We start from the raw sequence: 21,807 nt of genomic DNA on the forward strand, positions 1-21,807 counted from the left end.
TTAGGTTGCATAGTGGTCAAAACTCCCCAGGTACTCCAGGGCAGCCTGGTAGGAGAACTGGTACTCATCCTGAACAAGAAGAAAGAATATAGATTGATTTGTGTCTAGTGTGGTATATTGATAACTGACGTGGACATGTGTGGCTAATGAGGTGGTCTGCTATTTCAATGAATGAATGAAAGAAAACACAGATGAAAATTCCCTCTCTTGTCAACATCTAGCAATATCTGTCCATTTCTCAGCAGACCATTTTATTATTGGAGAGGTCATCGGTGTGTCTGTGAAGCCTACCTCTGTCTGCACCATGGCAGGGCGTTGTGTCTGTGAAGCCTACCTCTGTCTGCACCATGGCAGGGCGTTGTGTCTGTGAAGCCTACCTCTGTCTGCACCATGGCAGGGCGTTGTGTCTGTGAAGCCTACCTCTGTCTGCACCATGGCAGGGCGTTGTGTCCTCAGCATCTTAACTGTCTGGAAGATGTCCACAGCTCCCTCGTAGCGCATCCTCTCCAGAACAATGCTCAGCGTGATGAAGACTCCAGTACGCCCTACACCCGCACTGCACACACACACACACGGGTCAAACACATACCCGCTATGACCTTAACAATATGCCGGCTAGATTAATATACAGCAGTAATGGGGAATAAGAGGTGTATGAAGTCTATGAGGGGAATGCATTGTTCATCAAAACCTATAGCTATGGCAATGACTCTTACCTGCAGTGGACACTGATTGGGCCGTCCTGACCAAACTGCTCCTTGGTTTTGTGCACCTGGCCAATGAAGTCGATGAAGCCCTCTCCAGATTTCGGAACTCCCTGCTCTGGCCAATCAGTGAACTGGAACTGACGAACTGTCCGTGATTGGCCATCCTGATGGGAGTGCGGAAGGAAGAAGAAGTGACATACACCCTTCCTTCCTCCTTACTGCTACTGGTAAACACTGCTCTGTATGTGATTGGAAAAGTGAAAGCAAGATTTCCCTCCTACTGCTTTTACCAATCAAACTATTCTCCTATCTATTCAGACAGAGTTCTGTTTTATAGTAAGGTTGCAGGTCTGGTTCTGGTTTCTGAGCACCTACCCTCTCATCTTCTCTCCGTCTGATCTATGTGTGTATGAATCCTGTCTGCCTGGCTCTGGAGCCTGTCTGTCTGTAGCCAATTACATATTTTCTCTGCTCAGACAACTTGACTCCACTTTAACAGAGATCAATACAACATCTGTTAATGGGCCGTCAGGACAGGCTTATCTACGGCTAACACACACACACGAATGCAAGCATGCGCGCACACACACACACACACACACACACACACACACACACACACACACACACACACACGTTCAGGGCGTTAGGAGAGGACAGGGTTGACTAGAGTAATCTACGGTGGGTCGATTGAACATGCTAGCTGCCAGGGCCCTCACACACTCAACTGATAGATGGAGGATAGGGGGGAGAGGTCAGGGACACTGATGCCTTGGTGACCGATTACAATATAAAATACCATACAAAAGGGATAAGTCATTTGCAGTAAAATTTACAACACACACACAAGAATGAATAGTCATGTGTCATTGAGGATAGACAGTATTGTGGAAATGTTGCACACACATAAACACACTCACACACAGACACACACACAGACTCTCACACACACACACACACTCACCCTTGCGTCAGTGACTTTGAACTCTCTGAGGATGTACTGGGGCATGTTGTATTCAGCCATGGGATCCACTACAAAGTACTGGTATCTGGCTGACCGCTCCGCAGGCCAGTACTGATGGCACTTCTCCTGTAGGGACACACACAGGAACAGAGATATAGCATGTGTGTGTGTGTGAAAGAGTGGGTGCTTGCGTGCATATGTGTGTATACAGTATGTGTGTGTATACAGTATGTGTGTGTACAGTATGTGTGTGTATACAGTATGTGTGTGTATACAGTATGTGTGTATACAGTATGTGTGTGTACAGTATGTGTGTGTACAGTATGTGTGTGTACAGTATGTGTGTGTATACAGTATGTGTGTGTACAGTATGTGTGTGTACAGTATGTGTGTGTATACAGTATGTGTGTATACAGTATGTGTGTGTATACAGTATGTGTGTGTACAGTATGTGTGTGTATACAGTATGTGTGTGTACAGTATGTGTGTGTACAGTATGTGTGTGTACAGTATGTGTGTGTATACAGTATGTGTGTATACAGTATGTGTGTGTACAGTATGTGTGTGTACAGTATGTGTGTGTACAGTATGTGTGTGTATACAGTATGTGTGTGTACAGTATGTGTGTGTATACAGTATGTGTGTATACAGTATGTGTGTGTACAGTATGTGTGTGTATACAGTATGTGTGTGTATACAGTATGTGTGTGTACAGTATGTGTGTGTATACAGTATGTGTGTATACAGTATGTGTGTGTACAGTATGTGTGTGTATACAGTATGTGTGTATACAGTATGTGTGTGTACAGTATGTGTGTGTATACAGTATGTGTGTATACAGTATGTGTGTGTACAGTATGTGTGTGTATACACAAGCATGAGTGTGTGTAACCTTACCCGTCCCATCTCTCTCAGTTTAGTGAGCATGACGACGATGGTAGAGTTGTGTTCCCACAGCATCCTCCAGAAGTCTTCTGTGGTCTCAGCCAGTGGACCCTGGGTGGCGATGTAACCTCTCTGCTGCCTATACACACACAGACACAAACCTTAGTTAATAGACCATAAAGATAAAACTAGCAAGTTTAACATAGCTTATCAGACCTGGTCCCAGGCAAGATGGTGGACAGTTTGTGGCACAGATTCGAACTTGAATTCCTAGGGTTTTATATCTATGCAATAGCAATTTAATAATGTAACATTGTCTTGAATTGGGATGTCCATTCTACTATTTATATTTCTATGGTTGAGTCATACCTGTATCCATCGATGTAGCTGGCGTTGATGTAGTCTGAGCCCTCCAGGCCTCTGATTGGCTGCAGACAGACACGGGTGGTCTCGTAGGGCATGATGTTGACCAGGCGGTTCTTGAACTTGTTACACGGCAGGTTGGCACTGACGAACCGAGACGTGTGGGCTTTGGTGTTGGCCAGACGCTGGAGGAGAGAGGGGAAAATAGAGAGAGAGAGGAAGGAGAGGGAGAGATACAGAGAGGATTGCTTTTTGAAGCGTTGTCCTACACCAAAATTCTAATTCCAAATTCCCAAGTGTTTCTGATTGTGAACCTATTTCTGACTGGCATATCTCTGTATTTCAACTATATTTCTACATGTCTCTATTCTATCCACTATATTTCTATGCTACAGAATCCACTGTCTTTATATGTTTACCTTGAACTCCAGCTCCATGCCGGTGACATGCTCTCCATTCTCCACCTGGCCCAGCTTCTGCATGTAGGAGAACAGGCTTCTGGCTGCCACCTCTGTGTTCCCACAAGCCACTGCTTCCAGCAGCGCCTCGTGGATGAAGCCGTACTGGTCCTCCGTCTGCACCATGTAGTTCCGCTGTGACCTCATCAGGGTCACGTGACCGTAGACGTCGGCCGTGCGCTCGTGTCTGATTCTCTCCAGCATGGCGTCGATCACGATGAAGCAGCCGGTGCGGCCCACCCCCGCACTGAGAGAGAGAGATAGATAGAGAGAGAGAGACGGGGGGGGTTATATGAATGTAAACAAATACCTACTGAGCTGTCAGTGGTCATTCTTCAGGACAGCCTGTCATGTATGGGTGACTGGATCCAGGGTGTGTGTGTGCGTGTGTGCCGCAGGTGTGTGGTATATGTGTGTGTGGGTATATATGTGCTTGTGTGAATGTGTGTCCTCGTACCTGCAGTGTGCGATGACAGGACCTGCGTCAGGGGGGTTGCAGGCTTTAACCCTGCGTAGGAAGGCCAGGAACGGGGTGGGGTACTCTGGTACTCCGTGGTCCGGCCAGGCAGTGAACTGGAACTGACGCACCTCTCTCCTTTCACTACTACCACTCTGAGGGAAGGAGAGGAGAGCATTATTAGTCCCATCACCATTACTACTGTACGAGACACAGCAGAAGGGAGAGAGGGGTACTTTCAGAAACCAAACAAAAGCATCTGTGTTCTCCACATGTATTTGATAATTACTCTTTTTCCAAACATTGCATAACATATGAATTGACATACAGTGCATTCGGACAGTATTCAGACCCCTTCCCTTTTTCCACATTTTGTTGCGTTACAGCCTTATTCTAAAATTGATTAAATTGTTTTTTTCCCTCATCAATCTACACACAATACCCCATAATGACAAAGCAAAAACAGGTTTTTAGAAATTTTTGCAAATGTATTAAAGATAAAAAACGGAAATCGGAAATATCACATTTACATAAATATTCAGACCCTTTACTCAGTAAAGCATGGTGGTGGCAGCATCATGCTGTAGGGATGTTTTTCAGCGGCAGGGACTAGGAGACTAGTCAGGATCGATCCTTGATGAAAACCTGCTCCAGAGCGCTCAGGACCTCAGACTGGGGTGAAGGTTCACCTTTCAACAGGACAACAACCCTAAGCACACAGCCAAGACAACGCAGGAGTGGCTTCGGGACAAGTCTCTGATGTCCTTAAGTGGCCCAGCCAGAGCCCAGACTTGAACCCGATCAAACATCTCTGGAGCGACCTGATAATAGCTGTGCAGCAACGCTCCCCTTCCAACCTGACAGAGAGGATCTGCAGATAAGAATGGGAGAAACTCCCCAAATACAGGTGTGCCAAGCTTGTAGCGTCATACCCAAGAAGACTATGCTGTAATCGCTGCCAAAGGTGCTTCAACAAAGTACTGAGTAAAGGGTCTGAATACTTATGTAAATATGATATTTCCGTTTTTTTATCTTTAATACATTTGCAAAAATTTCTAAAAACCTGTTTTTGCTTTGTCATTATGGGGTATTGTGTGTAGATTGATGAGTAAAAAACAAACAATTTAATCAATTTTAGAATAAGGCTGTAACGTAACAAAATGTGGAAAAAGTCAAGGGGTCTGAATACTTTCCGAATGCACTGTATGTCCTCTATATTCATGACTGATATATTAATGTACTTTAAAGGACTTAAAAGTCAGCTGGCCTAGTTTCTGTGTGTTTGGGACACTGCCTGGTAGGGCTCTAGATCCTAGATTAGTACAATATTCAGGAAGTAGTGTGATTCTAACAGTGATATTCTCTCTGTAACAGTGCATCATCACATGCTCTGGCTGACTTGCTGACTGGATAGAACTAATGCTCCATTAACTACAGTATAATCACCTTTCCCTTTGCTCCCTGCTGTTTCCTCACAGGGTGACAGTTGAGATTTAAATTCAAATCTCTTCAAATTGTTTCTGGTTCATTAGCTGACTGAGAGTGTAGAAGTGTCATGGGGCATGACAGTAAATGAATCAAGAGCAAATTATGATGGATTTACCAAGATGAACAGAAGAATAGAAAGGGGGGAGTAGGAGAAGATAAAAAAGGTGAGGTGGAGTTTGTGTGTGTATGTGTGTGTGTGTGGGGGAGGTTAGTTCTTCTATCCTTGTGGGAACCTAAAATCCGCAAAAGTCCCCACAAGGATAGTAAAACAAGGAAAATTATCCCTCTTGGGGACAATTATCCCTCTTACCCACATCCCCATAAGGACAAAGGCTACATTAAGCTTAGGGGTTAGGGTTACAGTTAGGGTTGTGGTTAGGGTTAGGGTTAGGGTTAGGAGTTAGGTTTAGGGTTAGAGTTAGGGTTATGGAAAATAGGATTTGAATGGAAATTAATTTTAGGTCCCCACGAGGATAGAAGAACCTAACATGGGTGTATGTGTGTGTGGGTGCGTGCATGAGTGCTTGTGCGCGTACGTGCATGCATGTGTGTGTGTACTGACCTTGTGCAGGGAGAAGGTGCGTACACAGAAGGTGGCTAGTTCCATAGTGTCCAATAGGGTGACCTGGATCATCCCATAGGTCTCTGAACCACGGGTCGGCCAGTACTGGTCACACTTTACCTACACAAGGAAGAATCACCATTGTTATCAAAATAATCATTGTCAGTAATCTCATCCTCAGCAGCAGAAGCTCATCTTCGTCATCATCTTCAACGTCATCATCATCGCCATTGTCATTAAAAACATCTTCAGATAATCAAAAGAGACTAATCCTTTAGCCTAATTGTCTTGACCTACTTAGATATCTAAATGTGGCTCTGATGCTAAGATGACTGTCAGTGCCTTTCAATGGATGGCAGCAGATTACAGCTGATGACAGTACCCTTTCATCCTCAGCAGATGACTCATGACTGTGCCCTAAAAAGTGCCCTATAGTGGATGACAGCTCCCAATAGCCTTCAGTGACTTACAGTATTGGATGACACTGAGTGGATGACAATAGTGCCCTACAGTGGATGACAGAGCCCTTCTGAGCTACAGTAGTGAATGACAGTGCCCTTCAATAGTGGATGACATGAATGGATGACTGCACATTACAGTGAATGACAGAGCCCTAGTCCCATTCACAGTGACTGAGTGTTACCCTACAGTAAACTCTTTGAAAAGAAGGTGCTACCTGGAACCATAAAGGGTTCTTCAATTGTCCCCATAGGAGAACCCTCTGAAAATAACTATTTTTGGTGTCAAGTGGGGACCCTTTCACTAATGCAAGGTTCTACGTGGAACCCTTTCACCACTAAAATATTCTAAGTAAAACCTTTTTTCACCCACAAAGGGTTCTACCTGGAACCAAAAAGGGTTCTCCTATGGGGAAAAACAAAGAACCCTTATTTTCTAAGAGTATAAATGATAATAGTGAGTGGATGAGTGTTGCCCTACAGTAGATAATAACGGTGAGTGGATGAGTGTTGCCCTACAGTAGATAATAACGGTGAGTGGATGAGTGTTGCCCTACAGTAGATAATAACGGTGAGTGGATGAGTGTTGCCCTACAGTAGATAATAACGGTGAGTGGATGAGTGTTGCCCTACAGTAGATAATAACGGTGAGTGGATGAGTGTTGCCCTACAGTAGATAATAACGGTGAGTGGATGAGTGTTGCCCTACAGTAGATAATAACGGTGAGTGGATGAGTGTTGCCCTACAGTAGATAATAACGGTGAGTGGATGAGTGTTGCCCTACAGTAGATAATAACGGTGAGTGGATGAGTGTTGCCCTACAGTAGATAATAACGGTGAGTGGATGAGTGTTGCCCTACAGTAGATAATAACAGTGAGTGGATGAGTGTTGCCCTGTCCCTCCTCCTCTAACCCGTGACTTCTCCTCCAGGCGTGTCATCATGACCACGGAGGCTGCTCTCTGTTCCCACACCATCCTCCAGAAGTCCCCGAACGTCTCCGCCAGCGGGCCCTGTGTGGCAATGTAGGCATTCTGCTTCCTGTAGCCGTCGATGTAGTTAGCATTGATGTAGTCACTACCCAGGATGCCTGGATATGGAGCGGGAGAATGAGGAAGATAGGAGAGTTGTTGAGATTCCTATTCACTTCAATTGACATTCCTTTTAGTCAAGGACTATGCTTTTTCTGGGTATATGCATGTATGTGGGTATATGCATGTTTCTGGGACTACGCATGTATCTAGATCTGTCCGTATCTGGGTATGTCGATGTATCAATCTGATTTTAGTCTATCAAACAATATCAGGCATGTTATTCATAATTTACAATGATTTCATGTCTTATGAGTGAGGCCAACGTCTCATCAGCTGTACACCGTATCCAGAGGCGTCGTGCCCCATCAGATTTGTCCTGTTATTTCTTTTTTACATTTATATTTTTATTATCATTTTAGAATTTTTTAGTTACATTTTTTGTAGTTGTTTCTCTGTAATACTACTAGCCACCTAGCAATTTTATGAAGTTGGCTTTAGTTAGCCCAGATAGGTTCCCAATCTCCCAACCTCATAACTAGCTACCAAGAAGCCATTTCAGGCTATCAATCAAGTTAGAGTAGCTAGCTTGTCTAACTATCTTAGCTGGCATGCCTGCTGGTAAGGTTGGTAGACTTTAGAAAAGCAAGCAATTACTAAATGTACCAAATAAGACATTCCTTTAGATCAATTCCTTTCAATCCTTTACCCAGATTTTAGCAGAGATGCAGAGAAGCATATTTAGTTTAAAAAGACAGCTCAAGAGGTATGCTTAGCTATGCAGGAAAATGAACATATTTTTTTATATAGAATGAAGCGTAATGATTATGGCTCTAGATTGCAGGAAAAGGCTGTTTCGGGTGTTTGAAAAATGCAAATTTCTCAAATTTATGGACGGGAGACCCAATCCAGACCCCCCCCCCCCACAGCCATCCTCACGTACATTGTGCCCCCTCAGATTTTTGGGGTGCATGACACCCCTGAATGTACCTGGACTTGAACCCTCTATGGGAGCGAGGATGACACGGGTGTGGTCGTAGGCGATTACGTTAGCATAGCGGTTCTTGGGCTTGTTCACCTCCAGGTTGGAGTGCTCCCAGGTAAACTGCTGACCAGGGTCAATGGACTGGAGAGACCAGGAAACAGAGATAAAGAGTTATAGGATTTCCACATCAGTTGCAATGTTTTCTCCTAATTTATAGATAATGGCACCTAAAATCTAATTGAGAGCATTAAGTAGAATTTATAAAAAGGTTTTGATGAAGATCAAGGAGTATTGGATAGGATACTATCTTAGTTTGCAAGGGGCAACTGGTACACTTTGAGGAATAACCCTATCCCTAGGTACTGTATAGTATTGTATGTAAGAGTGATGTTCATCTGTTCCTCCATACTGCATCTCTCACCTCGTACTCCTGAGACAGACGCAGGTTGTCGTTGGCCTTGAGCAGATCTGTGTGTTCAGCCAGCTCTGTGATGGGGATGGGAGGGTGGCTCATCATACCTGCAGGACAGGGACAAGGGTTAAAGGTAGGAGGTCAGAGGTCAAGGGTCATTATGAAGGCTCTCTGTGTGACTAAGTGGGTTTCGAACCCAGTTTGTGAGTGCGACTCAAGACCGAGTTAAGCTCAATCCTGCCTAGGCATTAGAGGCCAGTCTAAAGCCCCCCCCCCTCCCCCTTATAGTAAAGACATGTCATTTAACTGTAAAAATTTATTACCTTTTAATGTGCCATGAACTCAACCAGTCATGATGTTTTCATCTGATTGTTTTAAAAAAATCACTTAAAAAAGTTGATTACCTTTGGACGTTCATCCAAAATAATTCCAGCATCCGAACAGTGCACTGTGCACCCACCAACTTCCTTGAATTAGCAAGTGGCTGAAACTATCTCACCGGAGAAAGCATCTGAGCTAGCGAAACAGCACCCCTCTGTCTTACTATATGTAGCACATGTATCTGATGCTGTCTGGACAAAAAGAGTATGACATGCCATAATACATGGGCTACATATACATGTCCTCTGCCTCTGCCTCGACAACAATGGCAGTATTTTCAGCAGCACCTGTCTTTTTACTAAAGAAATGCGTATTGCATCCCCCTAGAGTCTAAGGGGGCTGGGTTTCTACTAAGCTAACATATGGAATTGTTTTAACATCGTCATACCAAGGATCATTTAGCTATTTGATTTAGAATTTTAGGACCCCTGTATATATAAAAAAAAAAAATATTGGATGAAACATTGAATTTTGCCTTACTGCCATTAGCCCATAGAAACGCATTGAAAAACGGATTCATACAAAGCAAAAAAAAATAATAATATTGAATTACAGTGGAATTACCGGTATACCTTTTACATGGAAATGCCCTATTCCCTTCACATTCATTTGTTGGCCCAGTACCTGGTTACCTTCAGACGACGGTGGTAGAGCAAAACAGAGAACACCATCGTGTTCGTGAGAGTCTCATCTTTCCATAGAGGGTTCATATTAGTGTGTATCCCAAACCGTTCGGACCCTACAGATGTTTTTGTGAGAATATCGATTTTCTCCTGGTCTGACAAACACCGCTATAGCTCGGCCACCTGGATTAAGATGCAGCCCATGCAAAAAAACAGATATCTCTATCTTAAACAGACAGATTTTGATGGGGATTTTTAAATGTTTTATTATTATGCCTCAAGAAAATGAGACCCCTTGATGATGTGAGGCCTGAAGCAATTGCCTCTTCTGCCTAATGGTAAATCCGCCAGTGACAAGACCGCATAGAGTACACCTACACACACCTCTCTGTCATTGCACAAGATTAATTACGGGTTCTTTGTTAGATGGCAAAATACAATTACAGAGTTTAAAAAAAGCATATTACACGAATACCACAACAGAGAATCAATATTAATCCACTTAAAAGATACAAAGTCTGCGATTCGGTTGGTTTGGAATAGTTTTCCTTTGATATGGAAATGACTTTTCTGAGCGATTAGGAGTGCGAGCGATGACTCAGAGAAAAACAAAAAAAGACAGAGTGTTAATTAGGCCGAACAGCACTCTGAGCATCTCCACACACACAGTGGGTGGTAATGGTGTGGAGGACGAGTGTTACTCCCATACAATGTAAAGCACTGTCAGATGTAGGGGAGAGTGCTATAAAATATAATTAAATATCATCATAATCCATTTTATGCCAGAAACTAGAATTCATTTTATAGACTTCTGAACACATCTTCTTAACGCACCATGAGCAGTTTTGTAAAATATAGGCCAAATTGTAAGAAAACAATCTGTTAAAGCAAATATCAAACGGATGAATACATTGAACAACACCTGTGCTGCATGAATAATGTTAATATTGCCACAAATAACCTAATTATACAATATACTGTATATTTTACATAATAACATCCTCCTCATTTTCATCTAAGTTCCTTCTGTGAGGGGGAAGCAGTTTCTCATAATACTGAGGGTAACAGGAAGTGGCAGAGGCGTAGCCGTGGGATTTAACACCAGAGCAGTTGGAGGTGGGAATCACAGAGTGTGTGGAGGCGGAGTGGGTCTGCTTTGTCTGGCCACGCTAGGAAGAGCGGAAGAACTGTACCACGCTTTCTAGACAGAAATATAATTATATTAGCTAAATGTAACTTTAACTCTCACCTTTAATGTTTTCAAGAACAAATAGGTCATGTAAGTATTTTTCAGTTCTGACAGAGTTGACACCTCTGTCCTCTCTGGCATGGCTATCTAGCGCCTGCCAGGTGGACAGTGGGCGGGCAGGCAGACACTGAGACGGTTACAGTGTTTGGGCAGAGTGCCGTGCCGCCCGTTGCACAGGTATGACTCATGGACGATGACTCATCTTAACTGTACTAACCTGGAGGACAGCCATTTTGATCTCAGAAGGAAATGGAACCCTGGCAGAAGCTTCAGAGGGTTATAAAACCTGACCCTGGTGTGTTTGCTGTGGTAACTTTCTACACTTGAAATTCACTTTGTTCTTTATTGCAGTTCCTCCCACCATATAAATTCAGCAACTTTTCTTTATTTTATCAAGAAAGAATGTGCTATCGAAAAATGTGTGTGTGATTGTGTGCATGCGTGTGTCTGTGCACAATACCAGGGGTCTGGAAGTTGATGCGTCTCATCTCGACGGGGTCTGTGGGGTGGTGGGCCATCATCTCAGCGTTACCCAGAAGGCTCTTGGTGCCTGGCTCAGAGTCCTTCCTCTTACTGCTCAGGGACCAGGGAGACGGAACACAACAGGACACACACACCGGACAAGAGACACACCAGAGAGAGTAGAGACGTTAGAGGTCATGACTGTCTAACAGTATTCATCACAATATATTGTCTCAATGAACACAAGTTCAAAATACTTTAGACTGCATTATTACTATAAATTGTGGCACTGTGAGTTAGGCATTTGAATTGACACTGTATAATTTGTCCTTAGAGATCAAAATATTTAGTACGGCCGACACTCACCTGTCTGGCTTGCTGCTTCCGAAACAGGAGCGAGCGAGGGAGTGAATAATGAAAAGAGGAATGTGATACATTTGTATTCAAAAGCTTGATGGCTGGGTTACTAAGGATGACACATCTCTTTGGCTGGGTCAGGCTAGCTGCCCTTACAATCCTGGCTATTGTATCTTTGCCTGTTAATATGACAGTATACTATGTAAGCTTTAATAGACACATTTCAATGGTTGTAATGAGATAGAACCATACTGTATGTGTTAGCATGTTAGCTAGTTATAGCATGTTAAGATGTTAGCTATCTAGTTATAGGGTGTTAGCATGTTAGCTAGTTATAGCATCTTAAGATGTTAGCTAACTAGTTATAGGGTGTTAGCATGTTAGCTAGGTATAGCGTGTTAGAATTTGAGCTACTAATAGCATATTATTATGTTTGCTGGTTATAGCAAAGCATGCAAGCTGATTTTACTGTGTTATATTTGTTAGATATACAATCCCAGGGTAACTTCCGTGCCAGTCCCTCCCCGGGTCTCACTCACTTCTTGTAGAGCAGGATGGCGATGACGATGCAGATGATGAAGACCACGGCCAGGACAGGTCCCACCACCCAGATCAAACCGTCCCCCGCGTCCAGGGGCTGGGGGTCTGAGTCGGGGGCTATCACTGGGTCTGTGTAGGGGCTGGCCCCGTACATCTTCTACAATACACAAACAGAGCACATTGAGTAAGGAATACATATCACACTAGGGGTAATTCATATTATTGCCTTTTCATTCTCCATTTGTAGAGTGATATATCTTTTTATTGTCTTAGCAGTGTTGTTCATGGCCATGCCAAAGTAGCTTGTCTTTTGAGAATGAGGGAGAAGACATGACTTCCTACAATACATACAGTTGAAGTTGGAAGTTTACATACACGTTAGCCAAATACATTTAAACTCAGTTTTTCACAATTCCTGACATTTAATCCTAGTAAAAATTCCCTGTCTTAGGTCAGTAAGGATCACCACTTTATTTTAAGAATGTGAAATGTCAGAATAATAGTAGAGAGAATGATTTATTTCAGCTTTTATTTCTTTCATCACATTCCCAGTGGGTCAGACGTTTACATACACTCAATTAGTATTTGGTAGCATTGCTTTTAAATTGTTTAACTTGGGTCAAACGTTTCTGTCACGATCGTTAACAGAAGATACGGACCAAGGCGCAGCGTGATAAGCGTACATTTTAATATGTACAGTGGGGAAAAAAAGTATTTAGTCAGCCACCAATTGTGCAAGTTCTCCCACTTAAAAAGATGAGAGAGGCCTGTAATTTTCATCATAGGTACACGTCAACTATGACAGACAAATTGAGAGAAAAAAATCCAGAAAATCACATTGTAGGATTTTTAATGAATTTATTTGCAAATTATGGTGGAAAATAAGTATTTGGTCACCTACAAACAAGCAAGATTTCTGGCTCTCACAGACCTGTAACTTCTTCTTTAAGAGGCTCCTCTGTCCTCCACTCGTTACCTGTATTAATGGCACCTGTTTGAACTTGTTATCAGTATAAAAGACACCTGTCCACAACCTCAAACAGTCACACTCCAAACTCCACTATGGCCAAGACCAAAGAGCTGTCAAAGGACACCAGAAACAAAATTGTAGACCTGCACCAGGCTGGGAAGACTGAATCTGCAATAGGTAAGCAGCTTGGTTTGAAGAAATCAACTGTGGGAGCAATTATTAGGAAATGGAAGACATACAAGACCACTGATAATCTCCCTCGATCTGGGGCTCCACGCAAGATCTCACCCCGTGGGGTCAAAATGATCACAAGAACGGTGAGCAAAAATCCCGAACCACACAGGGGGACCTAGTGAATGACCTGCAGAGAGCTGGGACCAAAGTAACAAAGCCTACCATCAGTAACACACTACGCCGCCAGGGACTAAAATCCTGCAGTGCCAGACGTGTCCCCCTGCTTAAGCCAGTACATGTCCAGGCCCGTCTGAAGTTTGCTAGAGTGCATTTGGATGATCCAGAAGAGGATTGGGAGAATGTCATATGAAACCAAAATATTACTTTTTGGTAAAAACTCAACTCGTCGTGTTTGGAGGACAAAGAATGCTGAGTTGCATCCAAAGAACACCATACCTACTGTGAAGCATGGGGGTGGAAACATCATGCTTTGGGGCTGTTTTTCTGCAAATGGACCAGGACGACTGATCCGTGTAAAGGAAAGAATGAATGGGGCCATGTATCGTGAGATTTTGAGTGAAAACCTCCTTCCATCAGCAAGGGCATTGAAGATGAAACGTGTCTGGGTCTTTCAGCATGACAATGATCCCAAACACACTGCCCGGGCAACGAAGGAGTGGCTTCGTAAGAAGCATTTCAAGGTCCTGGAGTGGCCTAGCCAGTCTCCAGATCTCAACCCCATAGAAAATCTTTGGAGGGAGTTGAAAGTCTGTGTTGCCCAGCGACAGCCGCAAAACATCACTGCTCTAGAGGAGATCTGCATGGAGGAATGGGCCAAAATACCAGCAACAGTGTGTGAAAACCTTGTGAAGACTTACAGAAAACGTTTGACCTGTGTCATTGCCAACAAAGGGTATATAACAAAGTATTGAGAAACTTTTGTTATTGACCAAATACTTATTTTCCACCATAATTTGCAAATAAATTCATTAAAAATCCTACAATGTGATTTTCTGGATTTTTTTTCCTCATTTTTTCTGTCATAGTTGACGTGTACCTATGATGAAAATTACAGGCCTCTCTCATCTTTTTAAGTGGGAGAACTTGCACAATTGGTGGCTGACTAAATACTTTTTTCCCCCACTGTACTTAACACGACACAAAACAACAAACAAACGATACGTGAAGTCCTAGGTTACACAAAACAAACCTTTACGGAACAAGATCCCACACCGACTAGTGCCAAACAGGCTGCCTAAGTATGGTCCCCAATCAGAGACAACGAGATACAGCTGCCTCTGATTGGGAACCACCCTGGCCAACATAGATCTAAACGATCTAGAACATCAACATAGAAAATATAACACAGAAACTACACACCCTGGCTCAACATTTCAGAGTCCCCAGAGCCAGGGCGTGACAGTTTCGGGTAGCCTTCCACAAGCTTCCCACAATAAATTGGGAGAATTTTGACCCATTCCTCCTGACAGAGCTGGTTTAACTGAGTCAGGTTTGTAGGCCTCCTTGCTCGCACACGCTTTTTCAGTTCTGCCCACACATTTTCTATAGGATTGAGGTCAGGGCTTTGTTATGGCCAATCCAATACCTTGACTTTGTTGGCCTTAAGCCATTTTGCCACAACTTTGGAAGTATGCTTGCGGTCGTTGTCCATTTGGAAGACCCATTTACGACCAAGCTTTAACTTCCTGACTGATGTCTTGAGATGTTGCTTCAATATATCCACATAATTTTCATTCCTCATGATGCCATCTATTTTGTGAAGTGCACCAGTCCCTCCTGCAGCAAGGCACCCCCACAGCATGATGCTTCCACCCCCGTGCTTCACAGTTGGGATGCTGTTCTTCGGCTTGCAAGCCTTCCCCTTTTTCCTCCAAACATAACAATGGTCATTATGGCCAAACAGTTCTATTTTTGTTTAATCAGACCAGAGGACATTTCTCCAAAAAGTATGATCTTTGTCCCCATGTGCAGTTGCAAACCGCCTCCTTCCTGAGCGGTATGACGGCTGCGTGGTCCCATGGTGTTTATACTTGCGTACTATTGTTTGTACAGATGAACATGGTACCTTCAGGCATTTGGAAATTGCTACCAAAGATGAACCAGACTTGTGGGAGTCTATAATTTTTTTTCTGAGGTCTTGGCCGATTTCTTTTGATTTCCCCATGAGGTCAAGCAAAGAGGCACTGAGATTGAAGGTATGCCTTGAAATACATCCACAGGTACACCTCCAATTGACTCAAATGATGTCAATTAGCCTATCAGAAGCTTCTAAAGCCATGACATCATTTTCTGGAATGTTCCAAGCTGTTTAAAGGCACAGTCAACAGTGTATGTAAACTTCTGACCCACTGGAATTGTGATACAGTGAATTATAAGTGAAATAATCTGTCTGTAAACAATTGTTGGAAAAATTACTTGTGTCATGCACAAAGTAGATGTCCTAACCGACTTGCCAAAACTATAGTTTGTTAACAAGAAATTTGTGGAGTGGTTGAAAAACGAGTTTTAATGACTCCAACCTCAGTGTATGTAAACTTCCGACTTCAACTGTATATGCAATCACACAAAAACAAACAAAAAATCATAATTGGATTTTCCCGTACCCCTGTGGTGCCATTGAGTTCAGCCAAGATGAAGAACACGTACTCCTGTCCCGGTTCTAGAGCGCGATTCTCAAAGCCTCCGTAGTCCAGCTGGTCCCCCAGAGTAAAGAAGGCTGGCAGGGTAGCAGGGGTGAAGCGGGCAGTGATGTAGGCGCGACGCAGGTCCACCTGTTTTTGCTGTCTAGAGTCCCTCTGTCTTTGACTGATGTCCAACAACTGGGAGGGAGACAAAGAGAAAGAGAGATGGATGTTACTGATACGTTTTTATGTTAACATTAAGAAACCACATGAGAAAATCTAAAAGAGCAAAGGTTCTCAGCGAGAGGACCAGTCATGTCATGTGTTCCCAGAAGGGTTGCCATAGCTCTCACCTCCTCCAGGTCCATCTCGTCTGGGTTCTTAAGATGCCTGATGACCCCCCTCGCCCTCCTCAGAGGAACTACCACCACATACACATTCCTAGAGAAGACACAACCAGCACCCAGGACATCAGAAAATATCATAGAAATGTTTCCATGGCAAATTCTAAAAACCATTAAAATCAGTAGAAATCCACCCTCTAGGTAGGCCTTACTTGACAGGGCTGCGGTTCTCCAGTGAGGGCAGAATGATGGTGATGGTGGTCTCCGTGTCACGGCTGTGGTCTATCTCCGGACGACGAATGCCGATTAGTGGAGACGTCTTGGCTAGGATGCGGTGCCTCAGCCGGCCCATGTTGCCCTCGGGGGAGGTGATCTTGAAGTCATAGTCAGTATCAGGTTGCAGGTTGGGGATCACTGCTTTCCTCAGCCTGGCATCCACCTCCATCTTCTGATGATTATACTCCACCTGGGAGGAAAAGGATAGGGGAGGAAGAGAGGGTATTTTACGGCTAAGATCATACTGCACATATGGTATATACACACGTAGTGGCATACACACACATGCACGCACAATTGTGTTTACGCACACATACACACGGACACACACACACATATATACACACACACTCACAGTAAAGTGGTATGGGTAGGGGCTGTCAGGGAACTCCCAGGTCAGCAGAACACTCGTCTTGGTCGCCAGGTTCACTGAGAAGTTCCTCGGGACATCTGATTGGAAGATGGAGAACAGACAAATGATCAGTTGAGGTGTAGACCGCCCTATTCACATGTCTCAACGGTCCTTAACCCTTTGTGGAGAAGCTACCAACCCATTGTAGTAGGTTCTATAACAAAGGATCCAAATTCCTAAAATAAGATGAAGGTGATGTCATACATCTCAACATTCTTTAGGAAGTACATATATTGGCACTGGGTACCAAATAAGAGTGAATAGAATCGAAGGATAGAAGAGATAGGAACTGTTGGCTCCTGTGTGCACTGTACTTCCTCTTTACTATGACATCATCTGCCTAATCCTACTTTATCTCATTCTAGCCTAATTAGCTCCGGTAGATTTCCAGAACAGAACACACAGAATATGTAACTGCCAAATAACTATCTTCTCAAAGGGGAATGGGGTCGCTGTGAGGGGAATGAAGGGAGGTTAGATATACATAATTCTCCTGTAAGATACATGTAGACACAGTCAAGGCAGGGTCATCTAGACTGCACTGTGCCAATCAACCTCTCCACTCCTCCGCTTCCACCCTGTAGACCTGTAAGTGGGTGTCTGGGTGAGTGATGGGGTAGGAGCATGTCTTTAGACTGATCTGACTTCGTGTTAGTGGGAACGACAGATGAAGGTTTGGAGGAGGAAGAGGTGGAGAGGTGGATTGATTGATCAGAGTGAAGAGTGGAGGGAGAGAAACAGAACTGAAGAATGTGTGTGTTTAGTGTTTAGGGGTTTAGTGCCTGTTGGGGAGTGTTAGGGTTAAAAAACACACTGACAACATGTCAACAAAGGTTGGAATAGGTTAAGTCAATCCAAAAGGAGGTGCTGGATTGTCTGACGTAAAAGCTTACCTTTAGATACCAACCATGTGTCTAAACTAAAGCCTCGTTCAGCTAATGAGCCAAGACTCAACACTTACCTCACAGTTCACATCCTGCCCGGCTTTTCTACTGACTTTTACCTGTGAGTGTGTGAGATTGTTCTCCATACATTAATTCCTGTGGCATTCAGTCCGTTTTCCTTGGAGGTGAGGGGTAGGTGAGGGAGGAGGTGGTGGGTGTGTGGAGGATACTGGGATTTTCCAGTGGACTTTGTAGTTTTCAACCACTCTGTGGATGAAAGTCACTCCTTAGAACTGGCCCAGAGTCAGCTTTGCATTTTGGACTATGATATTCAAGGTTCAGATTAAAGCAGACAAATATGACTCTAGACCAGTGCTTAGAGTCAATAGGGGGGGTTCTCCTGAGCCCTGTGCACAAGCCCCAGGCCAGCCCTACCTGTCTCGAAAGCCAGTGTGCGATACAGCAGCGGGGGACTGAAGGGGCCGGGACCTACGCTGGTGTGAGCACTCATCTGCACCTCATACCCCGTGCTGTAGTTCAGGCCCAGGATGGTGTAGCTGGACTCACTGGCTGGGAGCGTGATCTGGCGAGGGGGGCCGAGAGGGTCAATGCCCATAGTGTCAAGACCCCCCGCTTCCCGGTAAGCTACTGTGTATTCAGTGATCACGCCGTTTCGCTCCCTTGGCACAGGGGGCAGCCAGGAGAACTGGAGTGAACAGCAGGTGGCATTAATGGATTCCAAGATTTGGGGGTACCCCCTGGGTGGGTACTCAGGCATCTCGAGTTCCTCCCGCGCCTCATCTCCGTACCCCGACCGGCTTTTGGCAGAAAGAGTAACGACATAGGTCAAACCTGGAAATACGTCTGTGAGAGTGTACGTTCGCTCCCTGGCCGAAAACTCCACCATAGTGTCCATGGTGGCATTCTTCAGCCCAAACTGTAGCCGGTAACCCTGGATCTGAATTTCAGACCCTTTGGCCCCTGGATCTGAGTCTGACCCCCTTGAAGGGGGCCCCCATCTCACCACCATGGAGGACTCAGACCTTGGGCGGACTGACAGGGAGGGGGCACCAGGCACTGCAGACAAGAGGAAGAAGGAGAGGCACAAACATGTCAGCTATGCATTGTACTTTTAATACATGAATATACTGTATAGTACGTGTAATATGCTATTGTAGCCTGTGTGCATTGTGTGTGTATTATGGGTGTGTGCATTTGTTAGTGATCTTATCCTTTTTGAGGGTGTGTGTGATGCTCACCAATCCCCAGTGTCTGCACCACCCTGGCTTTACTGTGTGTTCCGTCCCCTTTAGTGGTGTAGGCCGCAACAGACACAGAGTAAGAGGTCTCTGGCTTAAGACCCCCCACAATCATCTCCTACAGGGTAACACACACACACACACTCCTTTTTCAGCTAAACCTCTATCAAACCTCTCTCTCTCTCCTTCCCTCCCCTCTCCCTTCCTGCCTACCCCCTCCTTTCTCCTCCTATCTCTACTAAAACATCAGTAAGCATGAACTTACTCTGTCCTATTACTTCACATAGAGACGTTACAAACTGACTGTCTCTCAGATAGAAGATATCTCCTAATGAGGATTTCATAACTACGTTATGCAACATACAACATAACTACTGTAATGTAGGTTCAGTTTAATACTGACAGAATGAGCCATACTCACGTATTCAGTAGAGTCATCCTCCACAAACTGATCCCACGGGAAGACCCAGAGGGGAGCGGAGGGGAGAGAAAGAGAGGGAGGAGAGAGAAAGGAGTGAATGAGTCAAGAGAGGAGATTAGAGCGTAGGGGGAAGTGATGCGTACTACAAAGACTAAAAGTGAGATAAATGTAAGACAAATGATTTGCTTCACTTTAGCGGTAGAAACCTGCCATGATCTGCAGAGGTGTGATAGCTGGCAAAGGTGTATGTTATGTTTTAAGTGTGTACTTCACTGTTGCGAAGATACTCCGATTAAATATTTGAAAGAAAAATGGAAGTAAGAATAGTAAGATTAGTGATGACATCACCTGGCTGTCGTCCAATAGCAGGTCTTTGATCCGGGGAAGACTGCGAGATGAGCCGCTCTCCACGTGAGCATAGTGCACCTGGTAACCACGGATCTGGCCTTGACGTTGCCTTGCCAACACAGATCGCCAGGTGACCCTGAGGGCCGTGGAGTTGAAGGGCTGGACCTCCACCTGCCGAGGGGCCGCACCCGGAACTGAGGAACACACACATACACACAACATATAATTACTCTATCAGTTCATTGATCAGTTGATCAATGTATACACACACATATACACCCACACACTCACCGTCATCGTCCGTGCGGCAGAGCAGCGCCGGGCTCTCCGGTCCGGACCCCTCGGTAGTGAAGGCTGCCAGGATAACGCGGTACCAGGTCCACTTTTCTAGCCCCTCCAACACCACTTGCCCCTGCTCTGGGGGGATGGGAGGCCCCTTCACCTCCGGACCCTGACCTTCGACCCTGGCCCCAGACACCACTTGCTGGTAGCGCAGCTCATAACCAGTCAGTACGCCATTTTGGGTCTCAGTGGGTGGTGGTTTCCAACTTACCCTCAGGGAGGTGGAGCTGGGGCTGTCACAGGACACACCTAGGGGTGCAGCCGATGGCTCTGATTGGACGAGGGGCAGGAAGAGGAAATTTGCAGGGGCAGGGGAGTAAGGAACGCAGCGAAGAAAGAGAAAGGGAGAGCAAAGAGACAGTGGCAGAGAGAGCTTGAAAAACCCAAGCAAAACAAGGATATAAGAAAAAGGTGGAAAAAGGAAATGAAACTAAACAAAGGAAAACTAAACTAAACTAAAATAATACAAAATTAAAAGAGAAGGACTCTAAAGACAAACAAACATGACTCAGCTAAACAGAGAAACAAAGGCTCCAACACAGAAGATAAAGCCATTATGGAGGAAGAAAGAAATTAATAATGTTAGCTAGGTAATAAGATAAAGGAGAAGGCAGGGGGTATTCATGCAGAGTGGACAACTTAATTACCGCCCAGGAGGATGTGCAGCTGATACCGGATAATTGGCTTTCACTTGTCTGCTCTGACCAATGGCAGCGCAGTGATTTACAACTAGGAAGAGGACACTTAAGACTTCACCTACAGGCTGAGATACACAGCCCTGCTTAGCTTAGCTTGGCTCGATAAGGACAGAGCTATACTGTAGATCAGGAGGTCTTAAACCTTTTCAGCCTGGGACCCAAATGAGAAATTCAGTGTTTTCCTGGGATCCAAGCTCATTAAAACATGAACGTTGACCTCATGCAACTTCAGAGGAACTAGGAGATAGAACAAGAGAAAAGGCACATGACAGAGGGACAGAAGAACAGTAAGGATAAGAGATAAACAGGCACTGTTTGAGATACTTACCTGTCTCTCCGACTCATAGCACACAGGACCTTCTTACCACATGGAACCAAAACATTGACAAAATAAAGGTGCAGAGGTATAGGTGTGCATGAGACTGGAGTATTTTGGATATTGATGGATATGTGAGTCTGACACTTGAGCTGCACAGTCTTAGTACCAGTAACCTGGGGGAACAATCACGATATGCACCAAAGCCTAACGGTAGCACGCTAACTGTGCTAAGGTAACTGTGAAATGTATTCTGCTCCATGAAATGAAATGCATTCAGTCACTCATCAGCCTGCTGTCTCCTCAACAGCCACCCAAGTGTCTAACCTCCGTTTGTAG

General features: G+C 44.5%; 1 protein-coding gene across 1 annotated transcript in view; it reads right to left on the minus strand.

Moving 5' to 3' along the window:
• The window catches only part of LOC311146941 (receptor-type tyrosine-protein phosphatase S-like), a gene marked incomplete at both ends in the record, with an annotated part of 55,272 nt that continues 33,465 nt past the window's right edge, over nt 1-21,807 (minus strand). Inside the window, 24 exons of the mRNA XM_084183556.1 lie at nt 1-69; nt 421-556; nt 717-871; nt 1,672-1,797; nt 2,569-2,695; nt 2,926-3,104; nt 3,339-3,624; nt 3,835-3,989; nt 5,885-6,004; nt 7,257-7,432; nt 8,364-8,499; nt 8,780-8,877; nt 11,484-11,596; nt 11,852-11,863; nt 12,382-12,539; nt 16,151-16,366; nt 16,522-16,609; nt 16,725-16,978; nt 17,144-17,238; nt 18,520-19,161; nt 19,344-19,461; nt 19,765-19,791; nt 20,113-20,306; nt 20,404-20,724. Coding sequence (XP_084039682.1) covers nt 1-69; nt 421-556; nt 717-871; nt 1,672-1,797; nt 2,569-2,695; nt 2,926-3,104; nt 3,339-3,624; nt 3,835-3,989; nt 5,885-6,004; nt 7,257-7,432; nt 8,364-8,499; nt 8,780-8,877; nt 11,484-11,596; nt 11,852-11,863; nt 12,382-12,539; nt 16,151-16,366; nt 16,522-16,609; nt 16,725-16,978; nt 17,144-17,238; nt 18,520-19,161; nt 19,344-19,461; nt 19,765-19,791; nt 20,113-20,306; nt 20,404-20,724 — 4,001 coding nt within the window. The remainder of the gene's footprint in view (nt 70-420; nt 557-716; nt 872-1,671; nt 1,798-2,568; nt 2,696-2,925; nt 3,105-3,338; nt 3,625-3,834; nt 3,990-5,884; nt 6,005-7,256; nt 7,433-8,363; nt 8,500-8,779; nt 8,878-11,483; nt 11,597-11,851; nt 11,864-12,381; nt 12,540-16,150; nt 16,367-16,521; nt 16,610-16,724; nt 16,979-17,143; nt 17,239-18,519; nt 19,162-19,343; nt 19,462-19,764; nt 19,792-20,112; nt 20,307-20,403; nt 20,725-21,807) is intronic.

The sequence above is a fragment of the Coregonus lavaretus genome (genome assembly GCF_964263955.1).
Source record: "Coregonus lavaretus genome assembly, chromosome: 19".
NCBI classification, from domain to species: Eukaryota; Metazoa; Chordata; class Actinopteri; order Salmoniformes; family Salmonidae; genus Coregonus; species Coregonus lavaretus.